The 19,337-nt window shown below is 42.7% G+C and overlaps 1 protein-coding gene across 11 annotated transcripts in view; it reads right to left on the reverse strand.

Annotated features, from left to right (window-relative positions):
- The window catches only part of Asap1 (ArfGAP with SH3 domain, ankyrin repeat and PH domain 1), a 289,301-nt gene that overhangs the window by 63,727 nt on the left and 206,237 nt on the right, over positions 1-19,337 (reverse strand). For 4 of the 11 annotated variants that reach the window (XM_029469560.1, XM_029469555.1, XM_029469557.1 and 1 more), the window contains 6 exons: positions 17,890-18,019; positions 16,637-16,722; positions 10,576-10,651; positions 9,244-9,366; positions 4,020-4,028; positions 3,012-3,112 (listed from right to left, as the gene is read on the reverse strand). In XM_029469560.1, the coding sequence (XP_029325420.1) occupies positions 3,012-3,112; positions 4,020-4,028; positions 9,244-9,366; positions 10,576-10,651; positions 16,637-16,722; positions 17,890-18,019 (525 nt within the window). The remainder of the gene's footprint in view (positions 1-3,011; positions 3,113-4,019; positions 4,029-9,243; positions 9,367-10,575; positions 10,652-16,636; positions 16,723-17,889; positions 18,020-19,337) is intronic. The other 7 variants (XM_029469564.1, XM_021182730.2, XM_029469559.1 and 4 more) reach the window with 3 other exon arrangements.

The following is a 19,337-nucleotide window of genomic DNA, read 5'->3' on the forward strand; positions in this document are numbered from 1 at the left end:
CAGCATGGAAGTGTAAGCCGAATAAACCCTTTCCTCCCCAACTTGCTTCTTGGTCATGATGTTTGTGCAGGAATAGAAACCCTGACTAAGACAGCAGGCATGGAAAGAGAAGCTCACAGCAGAAGTGTTTTTGACAGTGAAAATGGAAAAGAGAAATAGACTCTAGTAGCAGAAAAATACTTTTATTATAGTTCCTACACAGAAGTTCCCTTCTCTGGGATGGGGATGCAGAACTGCACAGGGGATAGTACAAATGAGAATTTTTAGCCATATCTCTGACACTTTCCTAAAAGAGCTCTGCTAGAGATTGCCTCCATAGTTAATAAATAATGGTGTTTAAACTTATGACATCTACTGTGCAAGGGAGAGTCAGATACTGCTTCAGAATATGTAGAAAAGAGCTTAGGGTTTACATACTGAGTAAGAATATTCTATATTTGGGGTTTGTATACTTTTTCTTAGGGGTACTAGAATCCTCCTAAATAGATCTTTTTGATCCTTCTGGGAAATTACACCATGTTAAGACAATTCACAAGTAGACATGACACACTTTGAAAAATTTGAGCAAAGGATTAAAAAAAAAAGCCTGTTTTTAAATAGCTCACATCAACAGATTTTCACAAAGCTCCACATACAGGCATAAGGGGGGACACAGGAGGATCTGTGTGCACCTACCCCTTTTACGTCCCAATACACACACACACACACACACACACACACACACACACACGAGGAGGGGGTGAGACACAGAAGGAGGGAGGGAGAGGGAGAGAGAGGGAGAAAGAGGGAGGGAGGGAGGGAGGGAGGGAGTCATTGGCTGCACTACTTGGAACCATAGCTACCAGGTCCATAGGAGCACGGACATCCTGGACAAGAAAAGAAGTCAGGCCTTCCTTTGCCTTAGAAGCAACAGTACCAGGAGGCCACTGAAGGTTTGCTAGGCCCATAACCATATTCTGTCATGCCTCCTTCCACTTATGAAGTCAGTATTATAAGAATACTGCCACAAATCCAAATAAAAACATTTTTTGTGTGTATTTAACTACTAGAAGGAGTTTGCTCCAAAGCACGCTGCACAGAGGGAAGGGGAAAAATACACCATCAGATTACATGTAAACTGAACAGGTACACAAAATGCTAGTCTCCTCAGGAGGGAATAAGAGCCATCAGCCGGAAAACTCCTTCATCACAGCCAAATGATACACTTTCTGGTACAAGGACTGGGGCTATGTCTGATTAGTGGCAGCACCTGTCAGTCACACCTGCAGCAGCTTCACTCAAGTGGTCCTGCATCTCACTTCACCCTCACAGGAGCCCATTAGGGTCTCAGTAAGGCACTCCTCTCTACCGATGATAAACTGCTGACTTGGAGAGATCAGTGCCTACGAGGCTCATTCACTGTACTTAAAGTTTCACTCATTACCCGTTCTTATTCACATATATTATGGAAACACAATGTAAAACAAGTTCTCATATTTTCTTACATAGTGAATAAAGCCAAGGAAATTAAAAAGGCTCTCAGCTTTTTGGCTGAGGTGGCTAATGAGGTGCTTCCTGGTCACCAGAGGAAAGAGGAGACTCCCAAGACATCCCTGCATGCGTGGGGGCAAATGTGCCTGCCCTTTGTGAACACTTTTGACAGCTCTGCCTGGCTCTTGGGAAAGTGACCTCATACAAATAAAGCATCGGTGGGGCTTCAGTCCATGTCATCACTTGGCATCCTCCCAGCAAAGCTTGGTGGTTTTGCTCATGTATCGTAACCCTTAGAGACTCTCTCTATCTGTATCATGAGAGTATCTGGGATTACTCTGAGAAAATACAAGCAAACAATGGCTCCTATAAGTACCTTTGAGGCATAAAGTTTTAAACTTATTTAAAAAACTAAAATTGTTCTCTCATATTCTATAACAGTTTTTAAGTAACAAGTATTGCAAAACTGGGTTAAAATTACTAATGCAATTTGTATGAAAATGAAAATCACACGACATACAAGTGCTTACTCTTAAGGGGTCTGTCTTCACGCAAAAGGGGTGCAGCATTTCTCTCTTCCCCAGAAGCCATCAAAAGCAACTCTGGGTTAGTACTCATCTCTCATGTATGAATATGAAAAACGTATACGCCTTCTTCGTTTCCAACTCTGAGAGAAGATAACTCTCCTCTGCCCCTTTCCTTCCCAGCTTTCTCTTTCAGGCATAGACTGAAGGTAGGGCCTTGGCCATGCTGCACTGAACCATCTCCTTTATCTTTCTCCATTTCTTTCCAAGGATGCATGACAGTAAAGGCATACTGTCTTAGCTTTTATCTTCTAGCATCTAGCTGTGTGCTTCGGATGCTAGAATGTTTTCTGTGTGTGAAGTAAATGTTTGAAGGGGGAACAGACTGAAAGAAAGAAGAAGACAGAACAAGCTTGCGCCAGTTGTTGTCTTCAGTATGTCCAGAATGGTCAAAGGCAGTTATGGACATTTTGAAAGACAAACACTAGATGCCTGATGCTAAGTTAGAGCACCCAGGCTGAAGTCTGGGCTCTCTCTCTCTCACTGTCGGTGCAGTCCTGTGGGGTATGCATAGATGAGAAAGAGGAGCAGGTGCTCACAGAGAAGACTCAGAGTTCAACTACATAGGACTCATGAAAAAGATTTCACCCCTGAGCAGAAGCAGCTGAGATGACAAGAGGCCTATTATTTTTAGTTAGAAAAGGAAGAGTATGTGATAGATTGGTTGTGACAGAGACAATGTCACAGGTTACCACAAAGGTTGGGGCAGCCAGGTGCCATCTCAAGGAGAGAATATGACAATGATAAAGCAGAGATGCTTTCTACAAGTGTAAGTCACAAGCAAGAGGTGTTACCTGGACGCAGAACAATCGTTCTTCTTGTAAGGACAGCATGTTAGGGCAACTATTTGAGCAGAACCTGCTCAGAAAGCTTTTAAGTATGTTTTCTCAACAAGAGCCTGGACACCGTCCCAGGGAGAGCACTGCCTGGGCATGCTTGCCAGGGCTGGACACGTACCCATCACTCTTCTTCAGCAGGAAGCCCTTCTTTTCACTGCCGTACTCCTTGTTGCCCTGGAGCTGATGCATGCTGTACCCACCTTGCCGGCTCTGAGAGTCCTGAAAAACAGAAGCACAGATTGGCAAATGCTGTTCTGCCACTGAGCCTTTGCCTGCTGGCCTGTGCCTGGGAGAATTGTGGACTTTGGGAGCTGTTAAGGCCTACCTTTTATTTTAGCAGAGGAAGTAGGACATGTCAATATTTTGCCTGACTCACAAACCAAGACCTAGGCAGAGCCCAGGGTCCAGGTCTAGTTTAGTACGGATTCAAACACAAAAGAAAACAGTGCTCTGACTCAGCCTCAGTGTTCACTCACAGCAGGAAGCAACAGGAAGGGCTAAATGGGAACAGAATGCAGGGAGTGTGCAAGCTGGCTGTGTCTTCCCTCGGCCGTACCTATTCTCCTTTATGTGTGTGCTGGAGTCCTCTAAATAAAGGACATTTTCATTATAAAGATTTCGGAGCAGAGCATTGGCAATTAGCATACAAATCTTGTAACTATCTATACGCTGAACATCTATAATTAAAGTATCTGAATTCTGAAACCTTTTGATTATTGGAATGCCCAAAACATTCCTGGATTTGGGAGTGGTTTGGACCTCCTGAGTTACCCAGTTAGTAAACTATGCAAACATTCCAGAAAAGGAATAATCTGCCTATGGCACTCTGCAAAACAGACTGATGTCAACGATTTTAGTCTGAAATCAGCATCCTATGGTGTGAAAAGTCTAGGATGTGACAAAGCATGCACACTCCAGCAATAGAAACAAGCAAGCCTGCTTTTACTTTGGCACTCCACTGGTACCTAGCTGTGGACTCTAAGGACAGAAAGACAAGTCATACTATGAAAATCCAAGAAGTAAAATACAAATGAAACAAATAAACATAAAGTGGAGTTTCAGCAAGAGGACAAAAGTCTCTAGGCACATAGTAGGACAATGCATTCTCACAAATGTATTAACTTACTCTTCTAGACTTCGATCAGGAAGGGCAAAGCAACACAGAAAAAAAAGGCAGAAGATTGAAAATAGTTAATTGTGTTAAAAGCTCTATCAGCCATTACTTAAGCAGTTTATAAAATACACATAGAAAAGATTATTGTAAAGATGTACCAAAAAACACATCCATGATCATAATAGAATTTGGATGATAAAACAGTAAAATATTTCTATACCAATCAAATCAAGTGTTACATATTTTAGCTCATGTGTGCTGAGGAGATAAACACAGTCAATGAAGATGATGAGGCGTACATTTCTCAGTCAATGGTAACATCATTCAAAATGTGGGGGCACAGAGAACCAATGCCTCAGTAAAACCAAAATAAACTGAAAACTCAGAAAAGAGTCGTGATGTCCTCTGTATTCTTGTTTCCCAATTGAAATGTGTATGTGTGTGTGCATGTTAGTGGATGCACCCACATATGTAGGTGCCCATGTGCCATTCTCCTAGGTCCAACAGTGTGTACTTGGAAGAAAACTGCCAGGGCAATACAGCTTTGTAAAGCTATTCTACAGTGGATGTAAATGTTGCCCCAAGCATCTCATCCCCTAGGGCCGGCAGAATCTTGGGATCCAATGTATAAGGCTTTGTAGAGGATGCCTGCACTCTGACCACTCCTGTCCTTCTCTCCCAGCAGGCTTTACCCAGTAAGCTGAGACTGATGAAAGGGGTTGCAAGTGACATTCTTTTTTGTCTGTCTGTCTGTCTGTCTGTCTTCCTTTCTTTTATTCTAAAGATAATTTTATTTTATTAACATTTATTTTATCTATATGAATGAGTTACCTCCATGTACCTCTGTGTACCATGTGCATGCCTGGATTTCAGAAGAGGGAATCAGATCCCCTGCAATAGGAGGTAGGGGTGGTTGTGAACCACCATATGGGCGCTGACAACTGATCTGGGACCTCTGTCAGAGGAGCAAGTTCTCAACTGGTGACTCATCTCTCCATCCCTATTATCACTTCTCCCTTACTGCAAGGAAGTTTGTTTTCAACAGGCCAGATTCCTTTCATAAAATTGAACAAATCAGATTATCTGGGACAGAGTTGTGGGGTAGAATGAGATCTAGGGATCTCTTACAAAATTTCTTAATGTTTACTTTCTAATGTTTCTGTTTACATTCTTTTATGTACTCACTTATGTGTGTATGTATGTATGTATGTATGAATGTATATATGTATTTTGTGTGTGTGTGTGTGTATGAGGAGGAGTGTAAATTCCAGGAATCAGTCTCTCCCTCTACCACATGGGTACCAGGGACTGAATGTCAGTCATCAATCCTGGTGGCAAGCACCTTCACCAGGTGAGCCATCTTGCCAGCTTCTAGAGTTTACTTTGAAATACAACCATGGTCTTGGTCAGCACTGTACAGTAGCCCACTAAATCCTTCCAGATCTGTATTTTTTTACTTTATTTTTTGACTTTCTCTACAATTCCAGAAATCAGCTAATTAATGACTTTCATAGGTTAATAAATGTACATAAATTATTTTTACTTCATTGAGAAATAATGGCTATTCAGCTTGCTTAGTAGAAGTATTACAAGGTTTCTCTGTGTAGCCCTGGCTATCTTGGAATTTGCTCTGTAGACTAAGTTGGCCTCAAACTCAAAAATCTACGTGCTTCTGCCTCCCAAGCGCTAGGATTACAGGCATGTGCCACCATCACCACCTGGTGCTTAGTAGCAATATCAATAAATGAAAAGATGAATTTAGTTTTGAGAAAGTACTGGAAAATTATCATACTACTTATAATTTAACACATACAACTAAAGAATGAAATAGGTTTTGAGTTGTTTTGATAGCATGAGAGAAATCAACTATATATTCAGGAAAGAAAAATGCAAATTCCAAACTCATTTAGGCAAAAATATGCAACACTGAAAATAAACAATGAACTTGAAACCTTTGGGCAATTTTGTGCCAAGAGCTAGGAAATGTATCTACCTCACTGCATCTACCTTACTGATTTGCAATTTGACCTCCTGCACCCTAGCAGAGACAGGAAAATCACTCTCTTGGAAGCTATGCTGACATGTGATACGCACTATTAATCTGTAAAACCTCAACCCTCTGAACTGAGTGCAACTCCTATTCACTGATTTAATGTCTTTGTGAATGCTTCCTGGTATTCCATGAAAACCAAACCTTTACCACAGAACTTCAAACTTACAATGGCAAGTGTGTGGTGAGTGATTAAGCTCTGGGTAGGGCTTGGCACACTGAAGAGAGGGAGGAGTGACATGCTGAGTGAGTCAACTTGCATCCACACCGTGAAAGGCCCACTAGTTTTCAGACACTTCTGTGTTTCATACACACAATGCATAGAATCACTGTTAGAAAGGGGAGAGTTACAGCCCTAGAAATACTTGAGCAGCAAGCAGTTCTTTCAGGAAGTTGGGCTGTTACCTAAGGTGAAGGTAAGTCATTTCACAGTAACTTGACTTGATGGAGGAAAGAATAATCTTTCCAAATATCTGGGGATCCTGTTCAGAGCTATTTTAACAGTTGCGAGGCTTTTTTCCTTTTGCATTTGTTTATTTGTGTGTGCCTCTCTGCTGACGTCAGAGGACAACTTGCAGAAGCCGGTGCTCTCCACCACAGGCGTCTAGGAACCGAGCTAAGGTCAGCAGTCTTGGTAGCACCTTGTCAGGTCATCTATTTGGCCCACTAAGATTTGACCTGCCATTGTAAATTTGAAGCTCTGTGGTAAAGGTTTGGCCGTTGACTTTCTTTTTAATTGTCAACTTGACACTCTAGAACCTCCTAGGAAGGGAGCTTCGTGGAGAGTCTGGCGAGGGTCAGGTTGGCCTCTGGAAGGGCTCATTGCTATTGGATTAAGTGAGATGAGGAGATCCCCACACCCTGGATGCCCCACGCCCTACACAGGGGATCCTGGATAGCACAAGAGTAGGGAGCGTGAGCTGAGCACGAGGACACACTCATTAACTCACTGCTCTCTGCTCCTGACTGCTCCAGCTCTCTGACGTCCTCGCAGCCTGGACAGTAACCGGGGGCTGTGCCTGTGCCTCTTCTGTGTTGCTTTGGTCAGGGTATTTCATCACAGCACCAGGAAGCAAAACTAAGACAGTGTCCTTCAATCAAGCCACGTTAGAAACTGGTGAAGGTGAAGTGAGTTAGGTGATTTGCTGGGTGCTTTTAATTTCTCATAAAATAGTTTTGATTACTTTGCACTCTTTCAAATGTTAGGAGGAGGACAAGAACTCTCTGGTGGATATCGTCCTTCACATTGACTTGGTAGATAGTTTCTATTATCTCGAAGTCACTAAAAATAATTACTTGCTAATTATTTTGCAACAAGAGGTGATAGTGTTAGAAAGGGGTGGGTGGGTATGCTGTTAAATGCCAATTTTAGCTGCAAAATATTTAGGAGGAGTGACAATTAAAACCCATTAATTAACTTCAAGTAGAGTTAAATATAATCACTTCATGTTCATTTCACCTCCTAGATACTCCTTCTGTCATGAAACTTTGCTTCTTAGCCAACCTGAGTAGAATACATCAATACCTATACAAGGCAAAATGACTTCACTCTTGGGTAGCAAAACAAAGATAGGAAGTGGTTATGTGCGAACCAGTAAAGCCATCACAGCTTCCTTTAGACAAATGTCTACTCTTTTTTTTTTTTTTTTTTTTTGGTTTTTCGAGACAGGGTTTCTCTGTGTAGCCCAGCTGTCCTGGAACTGGCTGGCCTCGAACTCAGAGATCCGCCTGTCTCTGCCTCCCAAGTGCTGGGATTAAAGGCGTGCGCCACCACGCCCGGCCTAAATGTCTACTCTTTCTCCTTTTCATTTGGGCCTTTCTATTGCATGTACACTTAGAAAAAATTCAAGAATACTTCTCTTTATATGCAAGTAGAGAGTATGTGTGCTCCAGCTTCTAATAAAAAAAAAAAACCCATAAAACCAAAAAAACCCCTTTTCCCGAGATAGTCTCAGGCCCCTGATCACAGGCACAGTCACAGCGTAAGTCTGCACGTAAGGACTTTGCCTCAGTGCACAGATGTTTGTGGGAATCAGGCCTGCTCTGATAGGAGACAGGAGAGCCGGAGACTATCTGCCATTAAAGAACGATGGACTTATCTCACTTTCCCAATCTCCCAAACATCTGTAAAACCTGAACATGGAGAAGAAAAAGGATAAAAATCATTTTTTAAATGTATTATACACACACATTGAGTTATGGAATTAGGAAAAAAAACCAAAAATTATTTTAACTGTGTACACATATAGTTACAGGCTTAGAAAAGGAAAGCTTTGAAGGCCACTGTAAAGGCTAGTGTTTCGAGTGCAGGCTTCCAGTGCCTTGGGGGTGGGGGGGGGAGGGAGGGAGGGCGCTTTACCTTTGTTTTGGCCACATGAATGCCATTCAGAAATTTCAGGAATTAAAAAAAGAGTGAATGCCACTGTTGGGAGCTATCATTGGAAACTGACAAAGCAAATGCATCTCTTATACAACCATTAAACACTGCACTCCAATACTGCACAAACAGGCACATCGGACTTTCTTCCATGACACTGGACCCTCCTTCATGGAGGGACCTACACTTAGCACCCAGACTACAGCCAGATGTGCAGCAGGTATCAATGCCTGGACAAATGACATTTGTAAATAAGGATCCGAGCTGCATTAATCTAAATCCACCATTCACTCTATACTGTCAACATCCAGGGCCCATCTCAACTGAATTTTCTTGATTCTGGGGCAAGTTTCTAAAGGACTCTCTCAAAATATTTCCTTAAATCTCTGGTAAAATGAAAGACCATTTCAGGCTTCCCAGAATGATAAGCATGGCCTGACAGAGAAGAGAATCATGAGGCATACTGCCTGCTTCAAAGGTTAACATTAAGAAAAATCTAAGGCTACAAAGTAGTAGAATCCAGGGTACCATTTATTTATGAGGTGAAAGAACAGTTTCTTCTCTTTGAGACAGGTTCTCACTATGTAGCCCAGGCTGGTTCTGTAGTCAGAGAGCTCTGCCTGCCTCTGCCTCTCAGTGGTAAGTGCCACCTTGCCTGGTGGGAATAGTTTCTATGCCGGGCATCACTATGGACACAGACGTCTATCTTTTCCCTCACCTGCTCCCACCCCCACCCCAGCAGGAAGCTATCAATGTGCCTGTTTCACAGATGGAGAAGCACAAAGGGAATCACAAGCAGCCTCACTTACACTGTTAGCCCTGCTGGGAACATATAAACCACCTACTTCTTTCGGATCAAGTTGCAGAGAGGATTTTATTAGATCTCGGAGTGCGGTTAGCTGTTTTTTTTCTTCATCTTGGGTTTGCTTTATCTATGAAAGAAAAAGTCACACCTGTTATTTATCATTTACTTTAAAAACAAAGCTTAATTATCCAAATATACCACTCATCAAACAAATCAATTTGATAGTTGTAGTAAATCTTCCCATTTCTTACACTGCCTGGTTAATGTAAGAGGTAGAGTCTAATCCTGAGAAAATACCCAGAGTTTAGAGTTAGCAAGTTATGTACCCGGCTTTCTTGTTAAACAATACACGGTGACCCAAAAAGCTCTCAATCCCTCTATTTAATGAGGTTAGAAAATAATGCTTGTAACATTTATTTCTAGCCTTTTAAAGGACGGGCAGAAAGAATACCATGGTAAAATTAAATGTGTCAGAAGAAAATCTTATGAATGACTGAGACACCAATCGCCAAAGCATACACCAAAGTTTCCATAGAACCACACGAGGACCGGGATTTCTGTTGCTTATTTTTAAGCACTTGGGATTTAACTGTCAGTGATCCCTGTTCACTAACTAAAAGAAAATTAGGGAAAATACACAGGTATGTTTGTTCAAAAGCTACAGTAAGAATCAGGCTGATAATACATAACCTGAAATGTGTGGAAGTAGTACCGTTTTGTATTTCTTGTGATTTGGAATATTTGCATGTGTGTGTGTATAAATAAAATGAGATCTCTCAAGGGCGGGGCAAAAGTGTAAACATGTAATTGACTTGTTCCACATAGCCTTAAACAGACAGGCTAAATACAATGTCCTACTACATAGAGTTTCTGGCATGTATGTGCACAACTACATTTTGATTGTGATGTGGCCATGTGTGGAATTTTCGTTCTGTGCTGTCATGCCAGTTGGTCCTCAGAGTTTCAGATTTCAGAGCACTTCTCATCAGGAATGCCTAGTCTGTTATCTGTAACTCTAACCTTGTCTAGTCTTAGGCACTCGGATTCCTAATATATTTTCTTTTAAAGTTCATCGGCCAAGTTATTTCCAAGTAACAATTATTCCATCTCTAAGTATCCACTCCCCTCTCCTCCCGATGTTTACCTTTTCATTTCTTATTTGCTCCTTCCACTCTTCATAGCCTCCACAGGTTTGCTGCTAAGACGAAGCCCTGTTGGCTGGGTTTACACTGACCTATCACTGGTCTTCTCTGCCTAACACCCTTTCTGATACAGACTTCAAATGGACCTGACGCTCCTTACAAGTTAAATGCACATGCTAGAAGTAGGGACTTACATTATATAAGTCAGCAGCCAGCTTTTCTATGTACTGTTTCAGTTTATCAGCCGTTTTCAAGCCATCCTGAAAGAAACTACAAGGGGAAAAAACACTGACTCACCAGCAGTAAAAAGAAGGAATAGAATTATGTGCAAACCCTGAGGATTCTTCCCACCTCTGTCTTCCCACACCCTTCCCCAGTGGTTTCCATATAATAAACATGAAGTCAAATTCAGCACTTGTATAACAATGTGTCAACAAACACATTTATGGTTACTGCTTGAAATCTATTAGGAGAGATCACAGTCGGCACAAATAACCCTTGCAGTCCTCACTGATATCACACGTGTTAACATCTTCACACAGACCACTTCATTGTAGCCAGACCATGCTTGAATCAAAGAGAGAAAGACAAACTAGCCGCTGGCATACAGAAGTCTAACTGCACACCGGAGGGTCAGGTAGGAGGCAGTGTGTGCTGACACAGGGTTTAGTGGTGCCGAGGGTCTGGAAAGCTGCACGCTACACTGCATGAATGGCTAGGCTGTGTGACTTCCCGATGATAACAAGAGCTGACAACGGAAGAACCTTTCCTACAAGCTGAGCACCAACTCACAAGTTGTTCCTCTGGCTTGATTCTCATGGGGCAAGCACTTCAGCTTTGTCTCCACCATGTAGAGAATGCACTGCAAGGCTCTATACCTTACTAGGTCCACACGGTGGTGGGACTCAGACCCAGGACTGCCTGATACTAAGCCCATTCTGAAAGCTAGTAATGACGTGAGTTCTTATCTTGGGCAGGTGATGCGAGTTCTTCTCTTGTGGGGGCCATTCCTCAGGGCCCGCCCCTGTGGTTCAGTTTACAGAAAGCAGGGGCTAGGTGTTCGGAACCCCCATGCCCTGCTGCCCCTTTCTCTAAGTCATGCCCTACCCCATGGGATGACTTCCCCACCTCCCTGCCATGCCACAGTGGTCCTGGTGCGACTTAGATGCACTAAGGAGAGCAATTTTAGAGTCCACGTTGGGATCCACACAAAGCCTGGTTTCCCAGACTCTAAACCAGGCCCCAAATCCCTGAGTCCTTGGTGTTAGGCTGATACTTTCTTACACCCTACAATATTTAACACTCTGGAATGTACCCCCTTATTTAACTACAAAGACATTTCAACAGTTTCAAGCAGAGCTACACTAGAAAGTGCTATATTAGACCCACTGCTAAAGATTGTTAAAATGCAGATGTAGTGCCCCATCTCATGCTCATCAGATCAAAATGTCCGGTATGCCATCTAAGGCATGCACCCTGAAGTTAAAGACACCAGCTGCAGCAGTGGGCGTACCACACTCTAGCTCCTAGCCTGCGTGGGCACTGCGTGGGGAGGCTGATTGTGGCTATGTGGGTAAGACACAGCAGAGAAAAGACACAGGACAGGTTGCGGAGAAGGGGTGCTCTCTCTCCTTGCTCCACTCAGCCGGTAGTCAGCAACACCCACTTTCAGGGTAGCTCTTCTTCCCATAGTTAACAATCTCGCAAAGTCCCTCAAGAAACAGTTGGCGAGGGCCAGGGGTTGGGTGAGGACTGCTAATTCCCTGGTGATTCTAAATCTGGTAGAACTGATAATGCAGATTTACCATTCCAGATACTTTTTGTTGGTAAAATTCAGTTTTAAGCTATGATACTCTATTTTTTAAAGTGTATATGAGTGCTCTATCTACATGTACACCTGCATGCCAGAAGTGGGCATGAGATCCCAGTATAAATGGTTGTGAGCCACCAAGTAGTTGCTGGGAATTGAACCCCTGGAAGAACAGACAGTGCTCATTACAGCTGAGCCATCTGTCCAGCCATGTGATTTCTATTCTAGTCACACACTAATTCTAGAACACTTCCATCATCCCAGGAAGAAACTGCCCACTTGTCCCTTCCCACTAACGACACTAATCTGAGGACTCTATGGATCACCTTCTCTAGAGAGTTTGCAATACACATACATGCAATCTGTTGTGTGGTGTTCTGTAACTGGCATGACGTTTTGTATGTTCATGTATGTTGAAGTATGTATCGGTATTTCATTCTTTTGCCTGGCTGAATACTATTCTGCTGGATGAATATTTGTTTAACTTGATAGGTAAATATGTTTCCAAGGACTGTAAACAATAGTTATGCAATTTTCATGCATATACTTTTGTTTATATACCCCTGTTTGGCTCTTCTGGGGACTTATTTTATAACTTTTACAAACAATTGTACTACCTTATGTTTCTAATAGTGATACATGGGTTTCCTGTTTTTCATAGCCTGTCCAAAACTTACTTTCTTTCTTTTTTTTGTGGGGGAGGGGTTGAGACAGTATTTCACTGTGTAGCCCTGGCTGTCCTGGAACTCACTCTGTAGACCAAGCTGGCCTCAAACACAGAAATCCGCCTGCCTCTGCCTCCCGAGGGCTGGGATTAAAGGCGTGTGCCAACACTGCCCAGCCAAAGCTTACTTTCTATTTGTGTTATTTTAATTACAGCTTGCCCAGGGGGTATGAAATGGTGTCTCACTTCTGATTTTTATTTGTATGTCCCTAATGGTTAACGATGCTGAATATTTTATCATGTGATATTTTCCAATTATATATCTCCTTCAGAAAAATGGCTATTCAAACTCTTTGCCCAGTCAAAAACTTGGAGCACCCTTTTGTGGTTGTATTCTTTATACATCAGTACTCTCAGCTTTTATTAGGGAAGTGACTTACAGATGCTTTACCCCACTCAGTAGGCTGTCTTCCTGTTTTCTCTCAATATCTTTTCATGAACAGAGCTTTGATTTTGATGTCTAATTTCCCTTGGGCTCTGTGGTTACTCTGTCAGTACTGACATGATTAAGCATCTACTAAACAAATGCCCCTGTAGACAAGTTACTGAATTCTGAATTAAAGTGTCCTGACTCTGTGATATAAAAGGGAAACCGCCACATGTGAAAACCAGTGAGTCCAGACGTTCTGGGCTGTCCAGAAGTTCCTGGGAGCTGTTACTTGTTAGCATAATCTGTTATGATGAAAGAGTCCTGCTTGTAAATGCTCTTATCTCTGCAGATCACAGTCAAGGGGAGTGGGCGGTTTGTTTTGAAAGCAGGATGTTATTGGCAATGTTCATGGTGAGTGAGCAGCAATGTGGGTGAGTTGGAACAGGTAGGGACAGTTCCTTTCTGCTCTCTTTCCAATGTAAACACTAGATCCCTACTGAGGTGCTGTGATTCCCCAGAGCATTATGCAGCAAACTCCCTGGTGAGTGCTAGCTGGGTCTACTGAAAACTATTCTGGGAACTGGAACTGGAGCTCAGAAGAAATCTTTAAAATAAAGACTTGAGTAGAGACTGCTTTACAGGGTCACACTATTCATATTAAATATGGGTTGGGAGGGACTGGGATAGCAGGAAGAATCTCTGGAAGACAACCTCCCTAGCTTCTTCTTTCCAACAATAGGGCAACTTAGAGACAAAGCCTAGAATTGGTCTACCTGGCTACCTAAGGCTCAGAACCTCACCTCTTAAGGAGCTTGTCCTGTGGATCTGTCCTTCTGCCAATCTCTCTGGGCTCTAGTGAAAGCCTCTGTTACCATATCTCAAAGTCCACCTGCCCCGCAAGGCCCATCCAAAGTCCTGCCACCACCTTCTTTCAGATATAGCCACTGCCCTCCTTAGCTTTTGCAGGAGTCCCTCCTCTTGGTACCCATGATATAGGTCATAGAACACCTTATGATTATCAGGTACCTGACTGCCAGGAACAGTCAACAGCCCCCAGAAAGCAGCTCTGTTTGAATCTAACTCCAGAACCTAGCAAAGCACCTAGCCTTTGGAAGGAGGCCAGTGAATGGCTATGGGTAGGAACAAAGGAAAAGAACAAAGCAATAAGCAGCGTCAGGCTGCATCCACTTTAAATAATGGCGCTCTCCCTCTACTCACAGAGGCTAACTTACACACAGTTTGCTAAGTGCTTTCTGTTGGGGGAACCACATGCTTGGAGACCTCAAACTCTTCTATCCAGAGTTGGGGAGTAAGAGGGATTTCTAAAATCAGGTAAAGGTTTGCCATCAAGTGCTGCAATTCAGAAGATTCAGAGATTCATCTCTTTTGGTAAAAGTTTGTAGATTAAATGTTTCTAAAAAAAAAAAAAAGCACCTGAAGCTGATCCAAGACAAAATGACCGTCTTAAGTTAAAAATCAGAAATCATATTGTTGCTCCACCTATAGGGTTGCAGTCCCCTTCAGCTCCTTGGATATTTTCTCTAGCTCCTCCATTGGGGGCCCTGTGTTCCATCCAATAGCTGACTGTGAGCATCCACTTCTGTATTTGCCAGGCACTGGCATAGCCTCACACAAGACAGCTATATCAGGGTCCTTTCAGCAAAATCTTGCAGGCATGTGCAATAGTGTCAGCGTTTGGTGGCTGATGAACTGACCAGTACCCCCAGAGCTCATGTCTCTAGCTGCATATGTAGCAGATGGGCTAGTCGGCCATCGTTGGGGAGAGAGGCCCCTTGGTCTTGCAAACTTTATATACCCCAGTACAGGGGAGCGCCAGGGCCAAGAAGTGGGAGTGGGTGGGTAGGGGAGCAGGGCAGGCGGGGGGGGGTATAGGGGAATTTCGGGATAGCATTTGAAATGTAAATGAAGAAAATATCTAATAAAAAATTGAAGAAAAGGGGGAGGGCCTGTAGTCCCCTTTAAAAAAAAATATCAGGAATCATTGCAGCTTACTTTAAATGTGTAACTGTCCACTATACCATAAAGACAAACGTAGCTCAGGGCCTAAGATCAGAGCTTCCGTAGATATTTCACCTTGTAAATGTGGATATATTGAATATATATTGAAATATATTCTTTCCACTTACAGAGCACATTTATATGAAGTAGAATTTAGCTTGCAAACAGTTAACAATTTTATATAAAGATTAATTTGGTCTTCTGTAAAGAGAAACACCCTAACCATGACATATATGAATGGTTCCCAATACCTCAACTGTCCCATCGGTAAGTACTTCAAAATGCTTTATTTATTTCACTCTCCTATCCTCATTAAGATCTAGAGGTGTTGGTTATAAGCTCTAACCGCAAATGGCAGATGGCACTGGTATCCAGTGAGGGCCTGTTGCCCAGCAGGGATTTGAACTTGTCCATTAAGCAACTCAAACTCTGATTTTTTTTTTTTTTTAGTGTCATTTGCACACAAAGGTGCTTCTAGGCCTGGTGTTATTGAACAGATAAAAAAGATCAAAAGGAATTATGCATTTATTGTTTTGAGTGTATTATTATCTAGTTCAAATGATCTTTATTTCTTCCAGGTTATGAGAGCTGGTCGCGAGCTTTGGAAAGGACCTGGCATTCTCTCCTCTGTATATCCATCAGCAAACAGACGCTAACGGTAATGGCATATTCTCACACACAAGACTCCAGCTGACCACTCATCTCAGTTTGCCCAGTAAGTAGAATAATCAGACACTGTCATGGATTCATGAACAGAATGAAATCAAATACATTCAAGGTGTGGCAGTGCAGAGCAATGTTTGTCTCAGGATAGAACACGTTCACAGAAATCTTTCTATAGTGCTAAACATCTGAAGCACTCCAAGCTGTAGAGGTAGACATTGCTTCAGAATCAAATAACTGTTTATTGTAAGCTTCTAACTTATACAAAATGACAGAAGACAATAATACTGTCTACAGTTTCTCATCTATTTAGCTGTTACTATTTTTTTAAAGCATTTCTTTTATTTATTTATTTATTTATTTATTTATTTATTTATTTATTTATTTATTTTTTACATGTAATACACACACTGTAGCTGTCTTCAGACGCACCAGAAGAGGGCATCAGATCTCATTACGGGTGGTTGTGAGCCACCATGTGGTTGCTGGGATTTGAACTTCGGACCTTCAGAAGAGCAGTCGGGTGCTCTTACCAACTGAGCCATCTCACCAGCCCTTAGCTGTTACTACTGATGGTCACTCAACAAAAGAGAATCAAGAGAAGAACAGTGAACCCAAGGGGCCCAGAACGGGCTGGTAACAACTACTGGTAAGTAACGCAGCACTTACTTGCACTGTGCATGATAATACTTTATAAGGTTCTGCAGCAGGTCCACACCCTTTTTGGTCTTGATTTCATTCACTTTAATGAGATACTGTGGAAAGAAAGCAGAATTTCATGTTGGCAACTCTAGACGGGGACTCTCAAGTTCATGTGGAAGAACAGCACTGCTAAACCGGCCCAGGTAGGTGAGCTTTGTTTGGGGAAGGCTGCTGGGGCGCAGTCAGTGTGCACAAATGCAATTAGTGTTAGCGGCTGCTAACTCCTTTACAAGACAAGCAAGAGTGAAACACAGCAAACACACTCCATGTCACGACTGCTTTCCCTAGGTGCCATGGATCTCAAACTTATATTCACATAGTCCTGAGACAGAGTGTTCTCTGCAGAAGACAGGTGGGAGAGCAATTCCTCAAGAATGTTCCACGAGATACTGAAACTTTAAACAAGGAGATGAACCAGAGGGAGAAATCTCTATTATATATATTGAAAAAAAAAAAAAAGAATAAAACCGTGGTGGTGCAGTTAAGCATGGTAATGACTTTGGTTTTATTATTGGCCAAAATGTTCCATTGACACTGTGCTTATAGCTCACTTGTCGTAATGTTAAGTAGGAGTTCATACTCAGAAAAGGTCAAGGAGCTATATAGGTTTATAAGGAAGAAAAAGAAACACAAAAGAAAAAAAAGAGAGAGAGAGAGAGAGAAAAGAGCAGAGGTGGCAGGGGAACTCAAGAGAAAAACATAAATCATACATTGTCCATTAGGGTTTTATAAGCCGGAAGCTCTCTCCATTGCTCATGCTGCCTTACAGTGAGTGCTCAGGTCACTGGGGCGTGGGCTTGGGTGGGGTTTCAGTTTGAGAACCACAGCTGTGAGTTAAAGGCAGCATGCTTGCCCTGCATTTCTCCATGAGCTCAGACCTCCTTGCTGGACAGCTTTATCTAGACTTTCCCTCGAGCTGGATCCATGCTTTAAACAACCACATGCTCCAAAGCAGTACTCCTCACCCATGTTCCCTCCCACCAGGACTCCCCCAGTCACTCGCAAGCAACATTAAGGTTCTCACCAACAAATCCTGGTTTGGCTTAAAGAGGCCCATAGGACCAAGGGCTCAAAATATGAGACAACAGTGCAATGTCGGATCCCAAAGGGCTTGGAGAAAAAGGGAGATTAGAATCCTTAGGAAACAGTCCCTCCTCCAAGCATCAAACCTAGCCTGCTGAGGAGCAGAAGAAGTCGAGTCTGGGAAGGTCTGCTCTTACTTCACACATCTGGAGCTGAAAAAGTCGCCGTTCCTTTTCCATTTCTTCTGCAATCTCAGCACCTGTTATCTCTGTTCGGATCATCCCGTGCTGTTTTGCGTGCTCCCTTTTCTCCTTCTCAATTTTTGTACTGCAACGAAAGCATATGCCATGTTAAAAGAAGTATAGCCCTCGACACCAAGTGTGAACCACAACGCAAACTTGACTCTGGATGATGCTGTACTAATGGGTCCACCAAATGCCTCATATGTACCATGGATGGAGTGGGGTGGCGTAGGCTGTGATTATGGGGCAGGTATGTATGTGTGTGCAGAGAGTGGACGGGTGCTCTCCTTATCTCCCACTCAAAAACACCAATTTTCAACTGAGGATGTAGCCTGGGGTAGAGCGTAAGACCTTGGGTTCAACCCTCCTGAAGCAAACCCCACTGGTGTCTTTCCCTTAATCAAACCACTGACAGCCTAACTAGTTAAAAGGCAACATTTCTTAAGGTGACAGAGTCAAATCATTAGTAGAAATGTGAGTTCAAAGGGAACAAACATCTAGGAAGCTCCTTACACTGCCACTCAGAGCTTACACATGTGATAGACAGACAGCTCTTTTTATATTTTGGTTGGCAGGAGTAAATCTGAACAGTTTAATTTTCCTTAGTAAATGACTTTTTGATGAGAAAGAAGCAGAAAGTTAGAGACTTCAGAATTATTTAAAGATAAAGTACAAAGGATTTTGGTCAGGACATTTAAAAACTGGTCGAAGCTAACTTTAGACATCATATTTCAGTAGCACGGTTTATTTCACTACTTGTCATGGAACTGCACATGACAGGGCTGGGAGAAATGCCTTGTCTAATCTGGGATTTTCGGTAAGGATTCGGTAAGGCTCCATGAACCGGATGTGAAGGGAGCACACATTAACCCTGTAGTGCCTGAAGGCAGCGATGCTTGCTGTTTGGTTCTCTTCTGATAAATACACTTAACTGGGAACGGACTTCAAATTTCAGAAATATCCTTGACTTTCCAACTGTGACAGCAAAGACTGACTAGTGGATGTAGACTGGGGAGCCAAACACAATAAATGGCTAAGTAGCCTTGCCTATGCACAGATAGAGGAAACATCAGTGGAACCAATGTAAACCAAAGGTAAAGCTATGGTCAACTCAGTGGAGACTCCTTCTCATTCATCCAAAGTTGCATCAGGCAACATTTTGACCATGTCGCCTAAGCAATCAAAGAAAGGATTTTAGTGGAGAAAATTAAATCTCAGCTTTCTCCACTGACGTGCTTGGGACGAGAAGCAAAAGCCTGAGAGGCATGGGGGACAGGCGTGACTCGCTGTCTCCTTCACGGGGGTGGCAATGCCTGACAGGTGCTTACTGCCTTTTCCTGGTGTATGGGTCACTTCAGCATCTGGCCCCAAATTATACCACTCAGTCTCTAGGTCAGACAGAT

The sequence above is a fragment of the Mus caroli genome, chromosome 15, assembly GCF_900094665.2.
Source record: "Mus caroli chromosome 15, CAROLI_EIJ_v1.1, whole genome shotgun sequence".
Classification (NCBI taxonomy): Eukaryota; Metazoa; Chordata; class Mammalia; order Rodentia; family Muridae; genus Mus; species Mus caroli.